Source organism: Panthera uncia (assembly GCF_023721935.1).
Source record: "Panthera uncia isolate 11264 chromosome D3 unlocalized genomic scaffold, Puncia_PCG_1.0 HiC_scaffold_8, whole genome shotgun sequence".
In the NCBI taxonomy this organism is placed as follows: domain Eukaryota; kingdom Metazoa; phylum Chordata; class Mammalia; order Carnivora; family Felidae; genus Panthera; species Panthera uncia.
In genome coordinates this window covers 60,124,231-60,146,329 of record NW_026057586.1, presented here as the reverse complement: position 1 = coordinate 60,146,329, position 22,099 = coordinate 60,124,231, and the positions used below count along the sequence as shown (strand labels likewise).

The 22,099-nt window shown below is 44.0% G+C and overlaps 1 protein-coding gene across 1 annotated transcript in view; it reads right to left on the bottom strand.

The window, feature by feature from the left end:
- The window catches only part of PIEZO2 (piezo type mechanosensitive ion channel component 2), a 471,937-nt gene that overhangs the window by 384,914 nt on the left and 64,924 nt on the right, over positions 1-22,099 (bottom strand). Inside the window, 1 exon segment of the mRNA XM_049620442.1 lies at positions 3,109-3,204. Within this exon segment, the coding sequence (XP_049476399.1) occupies positions 3,109-3,204 (96 nt within the window).

The following is a 22,099-nucleotide window of genomic DNA, read 5'->3' as shown; positions in this document are numbered from 1 at the left end:
TTTAAGTTTATTTATTTGAGAGAGACAGAGACAGTGTGAGCAGGGGAGGGGCAGAGAGAGGGGGAGAGAATCCCAAGCAGGCTCTGCACCGTCAGCACAGAGCCTGATGCCCGATGCAGGGCTCAAACACACGAAATCGTGAGGCCGGGAACTAAGCCACAGAAACACCCTCCAAGCTGCAACCCTGAAACTCTCCACCTGCTTGTCCCTCTATGGATACACTTAGAGGAAACATAATCACACAAGAGTGAAAGAAATCCAACAGACCAAATGCAGGGCACGGGGTCACGTGGTAACTTTTACACGTCAGCACCATGCTTCCAGTCTAGGGGGTCCACGTCATTACATGGTCCCTGCAATGCGCACAGACGCCTTTGGCTCCAGGGGCAATCCAAACTCACTTGTGGCTTCAGGCAGACAGTCTGCGAGCAGGCAGCACAGAGGCTGCTGACAGTTCTTTCGGTTTGACAACGTGCTTTCCTACTGATTCATGAGAAAGGTAGGTGAACGCGAATTTGGAGGTCCGAGCATGTCGGAGCCTGACTCTTCCTGAAAAGCCACACTGTGGTCACTCTGCCAGACCCACCACTGCTTGTGTCTATGCCACGTCAGCTTGCAGGTCCCGGACCACGCACCGCCAGAAATGCCCAGTGTGCGTATCTCCAAACACAGACTTTAGAAATGTCTGGATTGTGAGCCCTGCATGTTCAGAAAAAAATATGTGGGGTATCCTCGCCTAGAGACCCTCTGTGTCTCCATAAACAAACAAGCAAACAAATAAATAAGTGAGGTTACTGTATCTGAATATCAGTCCTGTGTCTTAGCTCCTTGGTCCTGAAGTGCAGGAAAGAGGAAAGTACTCACAACAGTGCTTCCCTATACTAACTGCACAGATGCCTGTGGGTTTCCGTTTCAAGCCCAGTGCCTCCCTCTCTCCCATTAGGAGCAGCACCAGCAGACGTGCGTGCTGATCATGCTTTGCCTGGGCACTGACCTTGCAACATTTTGTGAATTCGGGATATTTCTTTACATAGAGAAGAACGGCTTTTTGCTTTTGATTTCATGCTTCACCTCCTGACAGTGTCAGTCCTGGTGCACCAGGTAGAAACATTGGGCCGATTGTCCCGCACTTCTGAAATAGTCGCACGACCACCCCTGCAGAGACTGAGGCAACTCGACAGAAAGCAGGGCTGGTTAGTTGGGAAGAAGGTGTATGAAGGGAGAAAATTCCAGTTACCTGATTTTCAGGTAAAACCATAAGGAGATATCTTGATATAAAAGTAACAGATCATTTAATTGAATATATACAGGTACTCCTTTTTTATTTCTTTTAATGTTTATTTATTTTTGAGAGACAGAGAGAGAGACAGGTACGAGCGGGGGAGGGCAGAGAGAGAGCGAGACACAGAATCAGAAGCAGGCTCCAGGCTCCGAGCTGTCAGCACAGAGCCCGACGCAGGGCTCGAACTCACAGACCGTGAGATCATGACCTGACCCGAAGTCAGACGCTTAACAGACTGAGCCAGCCAGGTGCCCCCAGGTACTCATTTTTAAAGCACTTGTTTCTGAATGTGTATGATACCCCCCCTTTTTTTTTAAACATGAGCTCCAGGCCAAGCCATGAAATACAAGTTGCCCGTATGTTATAACCTTGGTTCTGAGGCCAGAAATTACTCTGTTTCAATGTCTTCGTTTATGTTAAACTGTAGGAATGAGGCAAGAGTGGGTGTGGTCCCCTGAACAAAGGATCTTGAGGTTTGATAAGGATTATGCTTGCACTCACTTTTCTCCAGCTCTTCGTCACTTGTTGTAGTAAGGATTTAAGTGACTTCGAAGAGCCCTTACTTAGGGGGCACCTGAGTGGCTCAGTCGGTTGAGCATCTGACTCTTGATTTCAGTTTAGGTCATGATCTCACGGTTCGTCAGTTTGAGCCCCACATCGGGCTCTGGGCTGTCAGTGAGAGATTCTCTTTCTCTTTCTCTCTCTCTCTCTCTTTGCCCCTCTCCCACTCTCATGTGCTCTCTGTCTCAAAATAAATAAATAAACTTAAAAAAAAAAACAAGAGTGGTTACTCCGGTTCTCCCTCAGGCAGGAAAGTCAACACGGCGTCTGCAGTCCTCACTATTCAGATGAAGAATCATAATATGCATTATAAATGCAACAGTTCAGGAAAGACAGAGCCATTATTTGCTGTTCTGCATACACCAAGTCGTCACCTCTTTTCCTGAAGACTCACCACAAGTTGATAAGTTGGTGGCAGTGACCAATGGCCCTTCCCGCACCACCCTGTTGGTTGGGCCAAACACAACTTCCTTTTTTTTCCATGTTAATATACAGCCATCTCACCTGAGACACTGGGCACAGTCTTTATTTCTGACGGTATTGTTTGGAGAAATTGACCTGGTGTGGTTTAATGTTTATACTTGTGGAAGAACTTCAAATATGGAAACTTAGAAGGCAGACCATGCCTCCTAATTTGAACCTCAGAAGAAATCGTCACATTCTTTTCTATGCCTTCAGATTCTTGCAGGGCAATGGGAAATGGATCCAAAATTTTGCAGCAACATGCTTGAGAAACCCTCCTCCAGACTCAGATTACTCTCTTCCAGTACTTGATTGAGGCATATGGAAGAGATCTCAGCTGATGTATAAACAAGTCATGACCGGGACCCGGCCTCCTACCCGGTACTCCTGCTACGTGGCTTGGAAATGTTAAGACGGTGCTCTGCCTCCTTTCCACTTGCCACCACATTCTCCCCAGCAATCCAATATGCAAAGCATGTGCCAATGTTGCTCCGCCCTCTGCCTTATTTTGTTGAAAATACCCTGAGTTCACCTTAACCAGCCAGAATGTTCCAGATACACTGCAAGCGTACCAACTAAGACCGACTTGGGAACTTGTGGGGGAGGATAGCTCTGTAAATGACAAAAACGTGTCACCAACCAGCTCCACGCTACTCAACTTGCAGCTGCTCAAACACTTGACGCCCGCTCCCAACGGGACCAGCACGACGCACAGACAGCATCTCTCGTATCAGATAAAGACAGACCCGGAAGCCCAGCGAAATGCATTCCGACCTCAGCAAAGAACAGCACACGTCTCTTACCTTGCATCGTTGCTTTTGTTGGTTCCGAGAACAGGGGGATGAGCAAGAGGTAGATGAGGTAGACAAAGGAGAGCCCATTGTACCGGAACGCACACGCTGCGGTTGGGAAGAGAAATGAGAGGGAGAGCGTCATTAACAATGGCAGGCTGATGGGACCAGGGTGCACGGGCCTGCGTGGGTGACTGCATCAGCCGTCGCTAGATCAAATGGCGACCTAAGCAGATAAGTCAATTAGGAAGTAAAAATTCAGCCTTTCTTCTGTGTTCCTCACTCTGTCGAGCACTATTAGAAATGCAGAATTAAAATGCATCATCCCTGCTCTTAAAATCTACCCAGGAAGGCAGCACCCACATACCTGAATGAAGGCAGTCCATAAATGAGTCATAAGTTAAGCTGGAGAAATTAAAATTGCTACGGAAATACAGAGGCAACGGGATTGGGGAGGGTTTGGGATGCGCGGGGAAGGTTTTTCCATGGAAGGGAGGAGACAGAAGAGACAGACAACAGAAGGATATTTGGTAAACGCTCCATGGCAGGGCTTTACACAAATTTTGTCATTTAATCCTCATTTTATGAGTAGGAACAGTCAGGCTCAGAAAGACTCAACCGCTCACCTGAATCTCCCAACTAGGATTTGACCAAGTTAGAATTAAGCTCAGATCTGCCAGGCTCCCGACCCTATGCTCCTTCTTCTGCATCGCTTATCTGACACACAGAACTCCAACGACTGGCTCCAGTGCGTGCCTTAGCTCTCCAGGTTCCCATTTCCCCATCTGTGAGGCACACATGATAACTGTCTCTAACTCATTGACTCATTATGAGGGATAAATAGAAATATATAATATGATAATACCTATGGCTCAGCGTCTTACACCCAGGAGGCCCTCAGAAACATGAGTATTTATCATATCATCCTCATTATTATCCATGGAGAAGAAAGTGTGCAGTGTTCCATGCAGAAAGAAAATGAGCACATTATAGCAATAAGAAATAAATTTACTGGCTGACTAAAGAAAAACTAAAGACGAGAAGGACTGAATATGAACCTGTGAGGTGAGGAAATCTGTTTAATGATTACACAGATGGAAACATGTTGGAATGAAAGTTGGGAGGAGAGAAAATAGAAGGCAGTGGACTATGGAGTTGATGTTAGTACATAACCATAATAACAATTATTACTATTAAATAATAATAATGATGATGATGATGATGATGATGATAATGATGATCTGGTGACTGTGTGAGAAATTTGGACTGGGAGAGAGTGAAACTGAAAAGTTGTGGTAATTGGGGAATAAATGAGGACTCCAGACAGAGCAGTGATGGCAGCAAGTTTAAAAAGCAGCAGATGGAATAAAAAAGCATTTTGTAAAATAAATATGGAGAGGTGTGAAGAGAAATTATACAACAGTGACTCCAAGGCTTGTAGCCCGGGCAATGATAAGTATTACTGCCATGGAGAAAAGTGATTTAAGAAGTGGTAAGTTTAGGGGCGTCTGGGTGGCTCAGTTGGTTAAGTGTCCAACTTCGGCTCAGGTCATGACCTCACAGTTCGTGAGTTTGAGCCCCACACTGGGCTCTTTGCTGTCAGCACAGAGCCTGCTTCGGATCCTCTGTCCCCCTCTCTTTCTGCTCCTCCTCTGTTTGCTCATTCTCTCTCTCTCTCTCAAAATAAATAAACTTTAAAAAATATGAGTTTACCTTTAGACAAACTCACAGAATTAAATCACAGGGTGGGGACCAGATGGAAATAGCCAGTCGTTAGCATGGACAGCATCCTTGCTTAGGGCTCTAGGGGGAAAGGGAGGTGCAGCCTGAGCAAAGTGTTCGAAGAAATGACAAGAAGGGAAAGATTCTCCCAAGGCAAGAGCAATGGACAGATGTACACAAGACAGAAGCATCTGCCTCGACTGTTGCCTGCATATGGGGTAAAGATGGAGGGGAAACTGGTAGGTATGCAAGAAAAAAAAAAGCGGCAGAAAATTTAGGACAGACATGAGAAAATCCAGGAAGGTCCAGTTTCACAAGAGAACAAGTTTTCACAAAAAAGTTCACTATGACAGAGAGATGAATTGATCACCAGCAAGGATGTCTTCGAAGGTCTCTGAAGGAGGAGGTCGTCACATGGAAATGCAAGAGAAGCACTGTGGTAACCAAGAAGTAGGAAACGAGAAGGGGAGTCCGGTGGGGGGGGGGGTCAGGAGAGCCCGAGAGGACTGAGTATGGGAGACATGGCACGGGCAAGGCCTGGGTGCCCTTGGTCAGAGGGTGGAGCATCTGGAACCACAGGACAATCCAGTATGGGATGCACATTGGGACTCACAAACATGGTTCCCGCGCAGGGAGACCAGATCCAGGAGGGCTGACCTTGAGACAGAATTTGAACAGCAGGAGCATGGCATAGGCCAGCCCCCAGCCCTCGCTTCTGGTGGCTTACTCTAGAGTCCAGCAATCAGTGGCACAGTAGGGCAAAGTGAGGGATGGTATCCTAAGGAAAGGAGGAATTCAGAAAACGTGCTTTTTCATTCCAAAAGAATCGCGCACATATTTGTAGCTGTTTACACCATCACTGACATTCCTAATCTCCTTTATGGAAAGACCCAAAGCAGGAATAAACTTTCACACTATTGATGGGGCTGACAGGAAAATATATAAATGGGACAATGTAAAGGAATAAAAACATATGCTTGAATTGGCTTTCTAGATTGTTTTTCCTTCTGTCTCTTATTTCTCATCCACAGCTGAAGCTCCTTAAAAACAATTCAAAGATATTTGGTTATTCATTCAGCTAACAAATATTTATTGAGTGTGTACTATGTGCCGGGACCCCCAAAGATCCTCCTCTGCCTTTGGGAACTCACATTTTGGTGAGGAGACGTATGAGGAACAACAAACACAAGGTCAACCACCAGAAACGTTGGAAAACAAGCACTACGTGAAGAGGAAGCCCGCAGGGAAAGGGGGTAGGTGAGGCAGGTGAGCCAGCTGACCGAGTCTCCCGTGGGAGAGGGTGCCGGGGCGGGGACTTGGAGCAGAAGCGGGCCCGGCCTGGGTGACCCGCCCCAGAGTGTCCCACAGGGCGCCAGTGTGCCAGCAGAGTCCTGGATGGGGCCAGACCGGGTGCACCTTACAAGGAAGGGATCAGAAGACACTGGCTGTCACTCTCAGATGTCAGTTCTGTGCTGGTTCTCACCCACAGTTCCAGGCTGCAAGCCCAGCTCCTGCCTACGCCCGCGGCTCCGTGCCTCAGTTCACACCCTGCGTGCTGCGCCGCTGCCCAGCTAAACAGCCAGCACCCTCCATATGCTGCTTCCTGCCTGTAGGCTTCGCCCGCACCCCTCCCTCCGACCGCAACACCTTCCCATCCTTCCTCCACCAAGCATCTTGCCACATGGCTTACGTGTGTCCTCTTCTGGCTCATCGCCCATGTCCACAGCCTCCCAAACAGGTGCATTTCACCCCCTGGTGCCTCTTCCAGGTCACTTCTCATTCAGCGTCACACGCATCAGTACAGATGCCGGTGACCACCTCTGCTGTCTCCAGGGCCCTGTGCACAGGAAGTGCTCAGACCCACGAGAATCACGAAGAGTGAATAAATGAATGAAATGGAATGGAAAAGACGTGAGGGCATCCAGTAAGAGAAGCAGGCTATCCAAGTGTGCAGCCTGCCGGGCAGCAGGAACACACCACAATGGACATTTAAATAAAAACATCACAATTGACATTTACACAACCGTAAACAAAATACACATCTAAACAACTGGAACATTTCTTTCTTTTCAGCCCTACCCTAGGGGTTTTGTCCATGTTCATTAGTATTGTGCAGCAAAATTACCCATTCCTGAATATTTCTGGGGGAAAAACTCAAGTAGAATTCACTTTAACGAGCACTCACAGTGACTTATCCGCTGTCAATGTGTCTCATAATAGCTTACAAAAATGTGCTTGCTATGTGTCAAGCCCTGACGTGTGCACTCCATGCACACTGACCATATGATTACCATGCCCCTTTCACAGGGACTGTTAATTACTCTCTCTCTACACACGAAAAACCAAGAAGCGCAGGTAAGTAACCAGGCTGAGGATAGAGCCGGGGAGTCTAGTCCCCGAGGCTGCACAATCATTAGGAAGCATCGCGGCCTCACGACGGCTCCATGCCGTCACCTGTCTATCCTGTCTCCAGTTAACCGTCAGGGGCTCAGTGAGCCAGAGCCTTCCCTCCACAGGATGACAAATGCTCTGCATGTATCAGTCTTGCTGTTTCAGTTTTATAACGTCACTCTGTCAGGTTTCCAATTATGCATAGTGGAAATGTGTATACTGGGGACATTCCCCAAGACTGACTTTGGAGGGGGAGAAAGGAGACCGCTCTTGGGGTCTCGCATCACAGCGTCTGGTAACCACTATTCACAGCTAAGTCCGAAGACCTTAAGGAGAGGACAAGGACAATGGTCCCCCGTAATGGCCACCTCCTGGTTGTCATGCCCATGTGAATCCCCTGCTTCTGAATATGGGCTGGAGCCAGTGACTCCCCGTGAAGAGAGACAGTAAAAGTATCCTGATACCACTTGATGGCTTCTATTCTGGGTGCCCCTCTGCCTCTCCCCTTGCTCACCAGGCATGTGGCAAGGGGCTGAAGTCTCCAGCCAGCAGCCAGCCCTCTCCGGCCAACAGCCAGCGAGTTAGCTTGGAGGCAGCTCATCTGGAGACCGTGACCTCACCCCCACCCCCCACCCCGCCTTGACTGCAGCCTTGTGAGACAGCCTGCACCACATGCAGAGCCACACCTGGGTTCCTGACTCCCAAAAACTCTCAGATAGTTTGAGCTGCTAAATACCTAGGTAATTTGTATGCATTAAGAGATACCCACACTTAAAAATCAAGCCACTTCTAAAAATCCAACTTCTTTTATTTTTGTCTGAAATTATCCCATTTGACTGACGACAGTGGCCCAACAAGGTGAATTCCCTGCTTTACTTTTTATGTGTAAAGTTGCTATCCAGGAGCTCACCCAAGCTGCTGGGGACTCTGAATGACATTTTCTTTCTTTTTTTTTTTTTTTTTAATGTTTATTTTTTGAGACTGAGAGAGAGAAAGAGAGAGAGCGAGAGCATGAGCGGGACAGAAGCAGAGAGAATGACACAGAATCCGAAGCAGGCTCCAGGCTCTGAGCAGTCAGTAACAGCCGGACACAGGGCTTGAACTCACGAACAGTGAGATCGTGACTTGAGCTGAAATCGGACATTTAAAGGACTGAACCACCCAGGCACCCCTAAATGACATTTCTAAGTGAATTATCCCCATCAAGCGCAAAATGCCTTTGAACTTGCTGAGGCAGCACATGTGAGCTAGAAAAGCCTTAGAAGGCAAATAGCAATCGCTCCTTCATCAAGCATGATGTTGCCTTTTTTCAGGAGCACATTTGCAACTCTTCGTAATGAGCTCTTGTGTTCTGTCTGCACTGTGTTCCAGATACCCGGCACCTCTCTTGGACAGTCAAGACACCTGGACCTCTGCCCTCTGCCTCAAGAACTTTACTGTTGATAGTACAATTTTTTTTTTTTTTTTGAAATTGCTCAAAGGAGAAAGAGTCTTTGCTTTGGCTAAGAATGTACTACAGTTGCCACTATTCCTACCTGATTTTAATGACCCAGAATTATATGGAAACCCCCCCAAAAGGGTGACAACAGTTGACAGGAATTTCCCAAACAAAAGACCTTGCCAGGCCTAGAGGGCCCACAATTACAAACCAGGAGTCAACAAGTTATCAAGTGAAGTGTTTTATAAATTCGAATACCATCCTTTGAACTGTAAACAGTTGAACTTGCCTCATTAAGGAACTTCATTTTGTAAAGATCAAAGTTGGCAAGCAGTTTTGGGAAAACTCTCCCAACAGGAAATGATTGGACTCTGACAATTCATCAAAATGAGAAGGGGAAAAGTTTGTTGCAAGTATGAAATTGTTAAGATGACCACGCAACATTATTTTAAATTTATTTTTATTTTTTTTAATGTTTATTTATTTTTGAGAGAGAGAGAGGCAGAGTGCAAGTGGGGGAGGGGCAGAGAGAGAGAGGGAGACACAGAATCCAAAGAGGCTGTGAGCCGTCAGCACAGAGCCCGATGCAGGGCCTGAACTCACGGACCGTGAGATCATGACCAGTGAGATCATGACCCAAGTTGAAGTCAGATGCCCAGCTGACTGAGCCACCCAGGTACCCCTGTCATGCAACATTTATAAAAATACTTGATTGCAGTTTGTGTACAGATCTTCCTCGACTTACAGTGGGGTTACGTCCCAATGAAACCAAGGTAAGATGAAAATAATGATAGTCTAAAATGTATTAATACACTTAACCTACTGAATGTCATAGCTCAGCCCAGACTGCCTTAAACGTGCGAAGGACACTTACTTTTTTGTAACGTTTATTCATTTTTTGATAGAGAGAGACAGAGCGTGAGTGGGGGAGGGTCAGAGAGAGAGGGAGACACAGAATCCGAAACAGGCTCCAGGCTCTGAGCTGTCAGCTCAGAGCCCGATGTGGGGCTCAAACTCACGGACCGTGAGATCATGACCTGAGCCGAAGTTGGACGCCCAACCAACTGAGCCACCCAGGCGCCCCAAAGGACACTTACTTTAGCACAATTAAAGGAATCATCTGACACAAGCCGATTTTATAATCAAGTGTTGAATCGCTGGTGCAACTGATTGAATACTGTACTGAAAGTGACAAACACAATGGCTGTCTGGATATAGAATGGCAAGAATGTAAGTCTTATGGCTACTGACCCTCGTACCCGGTGTGGTGAACGGGGAGCAGCGGCTGCTACCACCCAGCATCGTGGGAGAACATTGCACTGCAGGCCGCCAGCCCAAATTCCAAGCTCAAAATACAGTTTCTACTGAATGCATATTGCTTTTGTCCAATCATCCGCCGAAAGGCGGGACCATCTATATAATAATTTCCCCTTGACTACAATATGATCTCAGAGAGGTTTAAGCAACTTTAATTTACTCTTCCATAATAGTTGAAGGCAATAATTTTAGATTATGTTATTAAATGTAAGGGCTCACAGAGTTGAATTTTTAGCCAGATGTGATCTACTTCCTTCATACCCTGTAGCAAAGCCAAACAGCATCTCACTATTGATGGCCTCAGAGACAATGCTTTAAATGTTTAGAATCTCCATTTCAACTAAGTACATTCTAAATGCTCTTTATTGCCTCAAGGAGTTTTGTTTATTTTAACAGTTGCCAGAGCAGTAGTAACACAGTATTCAGAACAAGCAACTTCAGCACCAAGTGACAAAAGAGTTCTGTCCATTCAGTGATTCCAGAAATTTTTTGTTTGTTCGTACTTTTAATATTTTTTCCTTCTCTGCTCTGGAGCATTTAATTGCTTTTAAAAGGATGTCCTCTCAAAATCCTGGTTATTTTATTTTTAAAAAATGACAACAAGAGAATCAGCTGCAAGTATTTACAATGGAGCAGGGAAAAAAATTAAACAATGGTAGATTTTTCCTAAGGAAAGCTATCAAAGAAGAGGGACAGGAAAAAGGCTGTTATGTCACCTGATTCATTGTCTATTTATGTAGAATTCTTTTTCCCATTATACACTCCTGTGTCTTAGATCCGGTTAAAGTTATAAATGTCTCAAGTAGTGATGCTTTAGAACTGAGAGTCAAGACCCAGTTCTTCCCGTTTCCTTTATGTCTGACCTCCACGTCCACAAGAGGCTGGACAAGGCTGGGACAAGAACACCTGCCTTCAGAAAGGTTCAAAAATATTTCATCAAGAAAGATGCTACCAGGGGCGCCTGAGTGGCTCAGTCAGTTAAACGTCCGACTTCAGCTCAGGTCATTATCTTGCGGTCCAGGAGTTTAAACCCCGCATCAGGCTCTGTGCTGACAGCGCAGAGCCTGGAGCCTGCTTCGGATTCTGTGTCTTCCTCTCTCTGCCCCTTCCCTGCTCACACTCTGTCTCTGTCTCTCTCTGTCAAAAATAAATAAACATTTAAGAAAAAAAAAAAAAAAAGAAAGATGCTACCAAAAGGTCTCTCTCCCCTACAGGTCAGAAAGGCAAGACATATGCTTGCGTACTTATTCTTATCATGTAACACCTGCATTATCTCCTTTCTGCACACCATAAGAATGTTCATACATGTGTACCACAAAAAGCTAATAGAAATAATTTTCAAATAATAGAATATGCCGTCACATTTGGGGATAGTCCCTATATTTTAACATTGTCCAGAGATGTATGAAAGCTGACTTCGTTCCACAGAGTTCGTCAGTCCAGTCCTGAATCCATCAATCAGGTATTTGTCACACTTCAAGAAATAGAAATATCTCACCACAAAAAAAAAAGAAATGGAATTACATGACATGATGAAGGTGTTACCTAACACTACAGTGGTCATCATTTTGCAATATTTAAGTGTATCAAATCAATACAATGTATACTTTTAAACTTATACAATAGTTATATGTCAATATATCTCAGAAAAACTAGAAGAGCAATATTATACTGTACATTAATTTCATTAAAGAAGTCGGTTAAAAGAATGTAATTTTAGAATAAAGCATCAAAGAAAGTAAGACTTTTACATGGTAATGGATTGCAAGGTCTTAGAATCAAATTGTAGTAGCAGAAAATCATAACCATTACTCAGTTTGCTAAAATTTTAAGCCAGTTTAAGGAAAAATCAGGTGAAAGCATCTCATTTATAAAGGATAGAAGCCTTTGGTCTGAGTTTTCTACTTAACTCAAAACAACTTGGGGTGCTATCTGTAAAACAAAAGCTGAACCAGATGGTCACTAAAATCTTAGATTTTTTTTTTTTTTGGCCTCTGAATTTAAACATTCATTGCCTTTTAAATTATTAAGAGGTAGGATTCTGTTTTATTTTTTAATTAATTTAATACATACCAAATATTACTAACAGTATTAAAAGCTTAACTTGGGTGGCTCAATTGGTTAAGCCTCCAACTTTGGCTCAGGTCATGATCTCTCAGTTCGTGAGTTCAAGGCCTGCATCAGGCTCTAGCCTGGAGCCTGCTTCAGATTCTGTGTGTCCCTCTTTCTCTGCCCCTCCCCTGCTTGCCCTCTGTCTGTCTATCTCTCAAAAATAGATAAACATTTAAAAAAAATTCTAAGTTTAACTGAGTTTTCTAAACACATCCTGATTAATTATACAGTTGGCATAAAACGAATTCTAAAGACTATGGTGCTTTTTCCTTGTTTATAAATATCTTTGAACCTATTATTCACCATTTTATAAGTTTACCCACAGAAAGTTGTCATATTGAAAATACAAATCCTTCCGCTCAAGCTTGACCTTGCTCACCCCTCCTCACGTGAGAGAATAACAGCACAGATTGTCTCCTGTATTTGCGAACGAAACAAAACAAAGCTTTTATGAATGAATTTGCGAATGAAACGTGTGTCGCCACATTTACTAAATCACTCCCCTTTCTTCATACACACATTTATTCACAAGGAAGGAAAGTACCTTTTAACTCCATCTTGATTCACCTCTGTGTAACTAAACACTTTACAAAGCTATGGATCATGCTACCTCTCTAGCAGGCTGTGACTAGCAGAATGCAGACCCTCTTCTAGGGTTTCAAATTATTGATTGCAATGAAGACGTAACCTGTAAAAAGATTATTTGTAAGAATTTAAAACTTATTGTGCTCAGTAAAAACTATTTTTTAAGTTTATTTATTTATTTAGAGAGAATATGAGCAGGGGAGGGGCAGAGAGAGAGGAAGAGAGAGAATCCCAAGTAGGCTCCGTGCTATCAGCACAGAGTTCGATGCAGGGATTGAACTCACAAACCATGAGATCATGACCTGAGCCAAAACCAAGAGTCAGACGCTTAACCAACTGAGCCGTCCAGGTGCCCCAAACACTATTTTTAAATAAGAGTGCTGATTATCACTCATGCCTAATTTTATATTAACTTTTCACTTCCAGTTTTTGACTTCTAATTAACTCTGTCTTTATGAACTCGATCTTATTGATTTTTAATTAATGCTACTTTTCTGTAATTTTCCCAAAGGTTAACTTCTCTTCCTAAAAAATATAAATTCTATTATATTACACATTTAATAGCTGGGTTGTATTACAAATTTAATAGCTGTAGCTGGGTTTTTACATCATTGGTCCTCTGAAAAAACTAAGACGTGCTTAGGAACCTAATGATAAAGCAAAGTTCCTTACTGGACTTTGCTTAGATTTGTTAACAAGTTTACTTTTACAGACTCATCGAGACTTCACGTTTGGAAATTTACCCTCCATCTATGTGGATATCAGCATCTCTAAAGTACTAGGTTGAACCACTGAACTTAATATGCCACTAATGTTTAAATATTAGTAAGTTCTCATGATTCAAACCGTGTTACAAGTGGAGAATAATATTTCCATTTCAGAAATAAGAGAATCAGCCACAGTGCTATTCTATCTATAAGCCACTTGAGACAACTATGGAAAAGGGGGACAGCCAGGGCTGGAACATAGGTGTAGGCACGTATAAAAAGTAGGTTTGTGTAAGTGGCAGTGACTTTTTATTAACAGGGTTAATTTACTACCTCCTACGGTTCCTTTTTTGAAAGATTTAGTAAAGTAAGATTTTTTTGTGTGTAGGCTTTCACCATAGGCTGTAGAACAGTCTGGATTATTCTCAGTAGCATCCTTCCTGGACTGACGTGTGCACTCACACAAGAAGAAATCAATGAGTTCATGTTTCTCTCATCCTCAGCACACGATGCTGCTCAGAGCTAGATCTTGTTTAACAACTAATAAGGCTGAAAACTGATGAAAGATAACCATTTTTATCTTGATAAATTTACTCTGACATCCTGCCTGCTTCCTCCTGGGAACACCTTCTTCTCTGACATATATGGAGCTATTGTTATGACCTTTAAATATTTCTGTTGCCTGAGAAGCAGACACACCTTTCGTGGCACCGATTCAGCTCTCGACCATGTCTGGGCTTTATGCTTATGATACCACACGAATGAGGGCAGCCTCCGGCCACGATGTCAAATCATCGCTCCCAGAACAACATCCAAAACAGCAATGGATTAGCGTCTTCTGCCAGATCTCTTTGCTCTGTATGCAGAATCTTTGACGTTGGATTTAGTCCCTTCCTCATCACTCCAAATGCCGATTGCACGCAAAGTCTGTGTCACTGACAAAGGAGTAGGTACAAAAGAATCCTTACAGAGACTTCTAGGCTTGCCCACCCAACCATATCCCACTCCCCAGACTGCCTTGGCCTTTTCCACTCTCTCCCTTACTACCCTTCTTTTCAACATATACCACATCCTCCTGACTTATGAAATTAAATACTTTAAAACTCGTTGATAGGCTGCTCTATTTGGAGAATGAGAGTAACAATTCCAGGAACACGGTTAAGCTGACTCTGTTTCCATCAGCTCTCGGCCTTGACCTGATAAAGCATTTGATTGTTGGCCAATAGATAAAGAAGTCTTGGATCTCCTAAGTTTCCAGGCATAAGATGACATTTGACCCTTCCTGACCCATTGTTATGCCCCATTATTTACAAGATGATCCACAATGTGTCAGAACTTTCCCCAGAGTCCCCTCAGATGAGACTGTTTGGGTATCTTGGTCTATCTCCCAAATGCAGGTATGACTCATGAGCCATTGTGAGGCTCAGCTGGGTGGTTCATATCAAAATTCTACAGAGGTCGGGTTACCTCTACAAATGTCTTTGCTAAGTCACTTGGTAATATTTCATTGAAAGATAGGGAGGTCGCAGACCCTGCCACCATTACCTATGTCTTGCAAAGGCTCTAGCAACAATGCATTCTCTTAAATATGCCTCCATTCCAGCTAGAGCCCCCTATTAGCCATTCCCCAAACCTGCATATCACCAGGCCCTTGGCCACTTTGGAACAGGGGCTCCTTCCTGTTCATTACTCTATTTCCACTTTCTATTCCTAAACACAGTATGCATTCAGTAAATATTTACTGAAAGAGCAAATAAAAAAAGCACAGCCCCCGCTTGGGATTCTCTCTCTCTCCCTCTCTCTGTCCCTCACCTGCTCGCGCACGCGTGGTCTTCTCTTTCCCTCTCTCTCTCTCAAAATTAACTTTAAAAAACGGGCAGGAAATTTGCAAAATGAAACGTACGTGATTTGGGGTGAATCACATAATGGCCAATAAGTCACCCCCAACCACTCCATCAGTAAGAACTAGCGCAGTAAGCCAACTAAACCTTCGTAGCAACAACTGAAGTAGGAGGGCAAGGGCAGGGAAACAGAGATTAGGAGCTCTCACTACCTTCCACTGAAATCCTGAGGTGGCTTGGTATTTTTAAATAGGCTTGCCCTTCCTTGGCACAAATGGATCCTGAAGAACAAATGATCCTTCTTGGTCTTGTCTCAAAAAAAAAAAAAAAATCAGTTTCTGTGTTTTTTTTTTCCCCTCAGCTATCATCTGGAACCTGTTAACTTTTGTTAACTTTTGCAGCAGATTGCCTAGAAATACAACCGGGACGGTAAAGGAAAGCAAACTCCAACTTTCTTCTTCCTACTCATTTTCTTTAGCAATACACCCTGGGGCCCCCAAGTCCCTCCCCCCAAGTCCTCTTCCAAACTGCAATAATGGGGGGCATTTCAAAGGAGAAAAAGCACAATTTGGTCCTAGTAAATTATATTCAACTCCTATACCAGCCATGTAGGAATGTGGAAACACACGGGAATGAATCCATCCATCTGTAGCTTCCTGTGAATCAGAGGTGACCCTTTCTGTCACAGACGTCAGTCACCAGAGTGGCTGTCACCTCCTTCATTCTGCAGAACTCCTTCAGTTGAGCCCAGCAACCTGCTCTACCTGCCCGCCCCCCGACATTCACAACCGGAGGGTCCAGCCCAGGCCAGTCTTTTTTCTTCCTGTTCCTTCCTGATCAGCAGCTGGTGCAAGGCCAGTCCTCTCCCTCAGGAAAATCTGAATACGATCACTTTACGGGTGAAGAGTATGAGGCAGACTGACTTCAATATTTTAACTTTATTTCATGTCTAGCTACTCTCAAAAGCTAATCTGTTGTGTTTTATTATAAGATGGCAGTATTTTTTTTATTCAATTAGTAGCTGGGACCAGGGTTTCTCTTAGAAAAAGAACTGTATTTGTTTGGACATTTTGTGTGATAGATTCTTGGGTTTGAATGGGAGATCCCGAGGAGTCCAGGAAAGGGCACAAAGGCTCTTCTAGACGGGGCTTCAGAAAAGGAGAGAGATTAGAGAGAGAACCCTGAGCATGGAAGTGAAGGCACTCAGCTGTGTAAGCTTTGCAGGACACGGTGTGACCTCCTCCTAGGAAACAGGGAACTCATAAAGCCTCAGTGCAAAGCACCTAAAAGGATTGCACCTTGCATCCGACTTGACATGAGGCAGAACTGAGGCAAGCCACAGATATAGGAAGCCCCCAGGCAGAAAGACTGGGGGAATTTTGCAGAAATCATCCTCAGAGAGCTCTGGGTTCTCACAGGCCAAGCAACTGGGGCTCAGGGGACAGGGAAGCTTCATTTGACAGCCACTGTATATGTCTTTGCTACCAAATAACCAGTCTGCATAGTCCATTTTTTATTAAAAAGCCAATCAATTCAATTAGGAGAAAGAGGAGGTAAAAAAGGGAATGGTAGTTATTTGATATCTGATGTAATTAATTTTCTCTTTATAACCCTTTGGTGAATCAATCATATCTTAAAGAGCATTTGCCAGGTTCTGGGGAAAATAATTTGCTAGAGCTGTTCAGGTTACAAAGCCTTTATCTCATTTGATACATCCTACAGTCCTGTGAAGTGTAGGAATTGTCAACACTCCTTTTCAGAGAGCACATATCCCACAAGGGTTAGGACGTCGAGCCAGAACTCAAACCTTGGATTCCAGAAGCTTTCCTTCATTCACACTGGCCATCCATCATGATGGGGACCCACCCACAGTGAGTTTGTCCCGTGGACTTCCTCCTTTCTCATCCCTCCCCTCGAACGCACAGGGTTTGGGTCTGGCTGCCCATGTGATTTAATTTTACTTACTCTTAGAGGCCTACACCCTACTTTTTTGACTATTTTATCTAATGAGACCCCGATCCTAATAATTTGAGATGGCAGAAACTCCTCTAAGACATCACTCCGCTAGCAAATGTGAGCTTCCCCAGTTCCCATTTTCAAGAAATCAGGTTTCAGAGGGAATGGGGTGCAAGGCTCCCAGAATCATCTTTCTAGGATATAAATGTGAACACCCCCTTCCCTTGCCTTCAACTAGCTGTGGGATAAGAGTAATGACAATTATTATTTATATACATTTTGTATCATCTATCATTCATCCTGATGTTAGAGACTCGACATCATCTGGTTCTTCCGTTGGTCTGTTTCCCCCAGAATGAAGTCGCCACACAGCAGTTGCTAAGTAAATGAGTCAATGACAGAATGAACCCACACGTGAGTATATTTTTTATCTGCACAAAGTCCCGTGCTGTACAGTCATTTCCTTTTAAAGATGAACACGATATGACTCTCAAAGGATCTCGTGCCCTAAGTCATGTCAGTAACCAGAAGACAACAGAACAAGAATCAAAACTGGCTCAACTTCTCAATTTCAGACTTCTTGCTTCCTTATACTGACTCTTCATCCACAACGGTCCACCCCCTCTAAAATCTGGACAACCCCTCTCAGCCTCAGGCCTCCCCATGCCACAAACTCCAGTCACCTGCCTGCTTTTCCTGAAATACCCAAAAGTTTTCATTCCTCCTTTCTTTCTGATGGGATGTCGAGTTTCCTGGAAAGCCCCTCCTCTTCCTTCCTCTTCAAATGTATCTGGTGAAACCGGAAGCTGGCTAAGCTTCTCTACCCCAGCCTCCCACACGCCCGCCCTGACCTAGCGGGGTTCTTACACACACCTTTAAATCTTTAAACCATTTCCTGGTCATAAACGATGAGCCAGTACTCCTAGCTTGATAAATTATGAACTCCTACCCTTCCTTCTTCCTGAGCCCCTCTTCCCTTCTTTATTAAAGCTGCAATTTCCTAAACCTTAATGGCAGGCTAAATATGGAACAACACACATCACTATGAAAATACAGGAAACTTAAATCTCACTTGAATTATAATGCTTACTAGAACACACATAAAAAAAGTAAGGAGGAAGAAAGGAAAGGTGTGGGGAGGGAGGGAGAGGAAAGGCATATTTCCCATAATGAAAACCTTAATGGTATATGTGGTGATCTGAGCCCTGTGAAGTACCCAGGACAAAGAGTATAAATGATTCCCTTTATACTCTCAGCATCTAATACAACTTCCTGGCATGGAGTGAGTGACCAACAAATATATGTTGTATTAAATTGGATTGACAGGACATATAAGAAAATATTATTTATTATCATATACACAGATTTTTGAAGATTGAGAGTATGTCAATAGTGGGAAATATTAAAATTATCAGTTGTCACAAAAATTAAATTTATGTGAAGTTGACTTTTAAAAACATTATTGTGCCTGTTCTCGTGTCATGAAAACTCGGTATGGAATCCCTAACAACAGGTTAAAGAGACTGACAAGTAAGTGGAAAAAATAAGTAAGAGGAAAACTTGATATGATTATAAAATACCCAACAATAAGAACAAATTCACAAATCTGCCAGAAATTATTCTGAAGGAAGTGATCAGCGTGCAAAACACAATCATGTGGTGATAATGGATCCCTGTTTATCCAGCTAAACTTTTTTATAATACAAAAGTTGAGGCAAATAAATAATTCAAGTTTTTTTTTTTTTATGGGAAGAATTTTTTTAGGGTGAAGAAGCTGAAAATGTCACATTTAAGAGAAGTAGGATTTTTCATTCAAAATTGCACTTCAATCTCCAAGGTTTTTCTTTTCAGGGAATAACTAAGTCTTGTGTGTTTTGGATAACAATGACTGACAATCCCATCTGTAGCATGGCAGGAAGTTTGCCAAACCCATCAGTGTCCCTTCCGGCCCTGAGGCTGTCAGAGCGGATGAGTTAGCACAGGGCCAAAGTACCTTCTCCGCAGGCAGAATCCTGTGTCTGTGCATAAGCATCTCTCCTCCAAGCAATACTCTTGGTCATTCTTCACCATAATGTAAATATATTTATCTGACTCTAGATAATAAAAGTGTTTTTCCTCTGCAAATAAATAAGAATATGGGGCTGGTGTTCAAGGAGGGTATAACCTTGACGTACAGTGACAAGAGAACAGCTTTATGCTCTGGGGCTTTCTATGAACGCTGATGATTTTATTCCCACTTTGTCTACGTACCTCCTCACATCCCCTAAAAAATACTGTGCTCACCTTCTCTTCTGCACTCTTTCTACAACTTTTCTCCAAGAGTGCATAACACCCCCTCCCCGCCCCACCCCAACAGGTTTGCATTTGTGCTTCTGTCTAGCGACATAAAATCTTTTTTTTGTTAATTAAAAAAAATTTTTTTTAATTTATTTATTTTTGAGAGAGACAGTGTGTGTGTGAGCAGGAAAGGGGCAGAGAGAGAGGGAGATGCAGAATCTGAAGCAGGCTCCAGGCTCCGAGCTAGCAGCCCGGAGCCCGACGCAGGGCTTGAACTCACAAACCATGATCATGATATAAGCCCAAGTTGGCCACTTACCTGACTGAGCCATCCAGCCGCCCCCAGCTACATGAAGTCTTGAGCTTCCTCCCCGGGAGGACCCTCCAGGGTAGGAAGCAAGGTGTGGCAACAGGAGGAGGGCTTGCCATGCAGCCCAGAGACTCCTGCGTGCTGGTTCCTTCTGCCTTTCCACCTACTCCCTTCTGAGCACACTGAAACCCTCAGGCACGACAACCTGCTGGCAACTGCCATTGCTGTTGCTTCTTTTCTGGCTTTCTCTTTGCCTTTGTGTTAAAACATACTGCCTCCTGTGTCGTCTTCTTAATCACTCAAGTATCTCATTCAGAAAGTCATCTCTTGAACACTCCATGCTGAACGAGGCACTTCCTTGGCTGTGTTCTCATGAGGCCTTGTACAGACTCGTATGTGTACCCAACACTTGAATTATTTGGTTACAAGTCTTCCCCTGACCCACAAAACTATAAGCACCTAAAGGCATCAACTATGTCCTATTTGTTCCCGTATCCCTGGGGACTTAACACAGACGGTCCTGAAAGCAACACATGAGAGCAGAATTCTAAGACAATTAGAATAATGAAGAACTCTCACTCTGATGCTCTTACAATAACTGCTTGGTTGAGGAAATCTAGATGAAATGAAGTGCTAGGACCCACACCCTTATATGAGAAGTCCAGAACATTCTCTGCAACTGTCTAGTCATTGGATTTCCATACTCAGCAAGACTTCTTCGTCTCTACAGAGCAGAAATTAGAAATGTTCATGGGAGAAACTTAAAGTTCCTGACAGACTCACAGAGAACTGTATTGAGAAGTTTTGCTGTATTCTAATTTTCTTTACTCTTTGATCCCTAGCGTAATCAATTTATGCTTTACCATATGTATTGTTTCCTAGCTACAAATACATAAGGCCATGTCAACCAAGGACCTAGTGGACCACAGGTGGTACCCTCAAACCAGGCAACTAAAGTGTAAAGAAGAGGCCATATCCAGTAGGGTAGTCTGGGTTACAAAAAGGTATAAAGGATTGCAGGGGCACCTGGGTGGCTCAGTCGGTTAAGCCTCTGACTTCGGCTCAAGTCATGACCTCTTGTGAGTCACGAGCCCTTGTGAGTTCGAGCCCTGCATCAGGCTCTGTGCTGACAGCTCAGAGCCTGGGGCCTGCTTCGAGTCTCCCTCTCTCTCTGTCCCTACCCCCACTCACACTCTGTCTCTCTCTCTGTCAAAAATAAATAGAAACATTAAAAAAAAAAAAAAAGGATTGCAGAGAACCAGAGTGCCCTTAACAGTGGGGGGCCACTTGCACCTGAACTCTCTCCTCCTGCCCTCCGGCCCCTTGCCAGTGCTGCTCACTGGCCGAACAAAGCCAGAATGGCAAGGGCTTGACTAGTCCATGCGGGGCAGCCTCGGTGCCCACAAGGGTGCCTTGAGGTCTGGAGAAGTAAATGGGAAATTTCCAACATCACGACCAATGTCCACTGAGACGAGCAAGTACCAAGAAACAGACTGCCTATGGGAATCAGCCAGGTAACCCTACAAATAACATTTAATTTGATTTAGTTATCATAGAAACTGCGCTCCTGATATACTGTTTGTAAATCAATAACAGCCATTATTAGCTGGCCTAGTGTTAATGATATGTGCACATGTGTGTATCGTCTTCACTGGTCAGGGGTCCTTACAACCGGGCAGTCCCATTCGCACTCACTAAGTCCAAATCTGCAGCAGTTGTGCCTCAACAACTACAATTTCCCAAGTGTTCCAGGAAATTTGGGTGTGCATGATTGATGACCACCCCTGTAAACTCTCAGCGCTTAATTCGTCTTAATGCATCTTGATAATAGAATGCTGAAAGGATACACTGAGGATCTCCCTAGTAAGACTTAAAACCTGCCGTTGGATTGAACTAAAACAGAACACAATGTATACTCGAACATTTGCAATAGAAAAGCCATAACTGAATTTAAGAAATCATTCACTTGATCAAGAGGCAAGAATCCAAAGCAGTGAGGGGCACCTGGGTGGCTCAGTCGGTTGAGCCTCTGACTCTTGATATTGGCACAGGTCATGATCTCACGGTTTGTGAGTTCGAGCCCTGCATTGGGCTCCTCTCTGACGGTGCAGAGCCTGCTTGGGATTCTGTCTCTCCCTCTCTCTGTCCCTCCCCTGCTCTCTCTCTCTAATTAAACTTAAAAAAAAAAAAAGAATCCAATGCAGTGAATTACCAACAGCCTCCATAACCTTCCAAGATGCCTTCCCATCCTAGGACTCTGCAAATAGTGGGTAAAGGATGTATGTACAATGCTTAACTGCCCAAACTCTTGTAATTTGTTTTAAGAGACAAGCTTATGGGGCGCCTG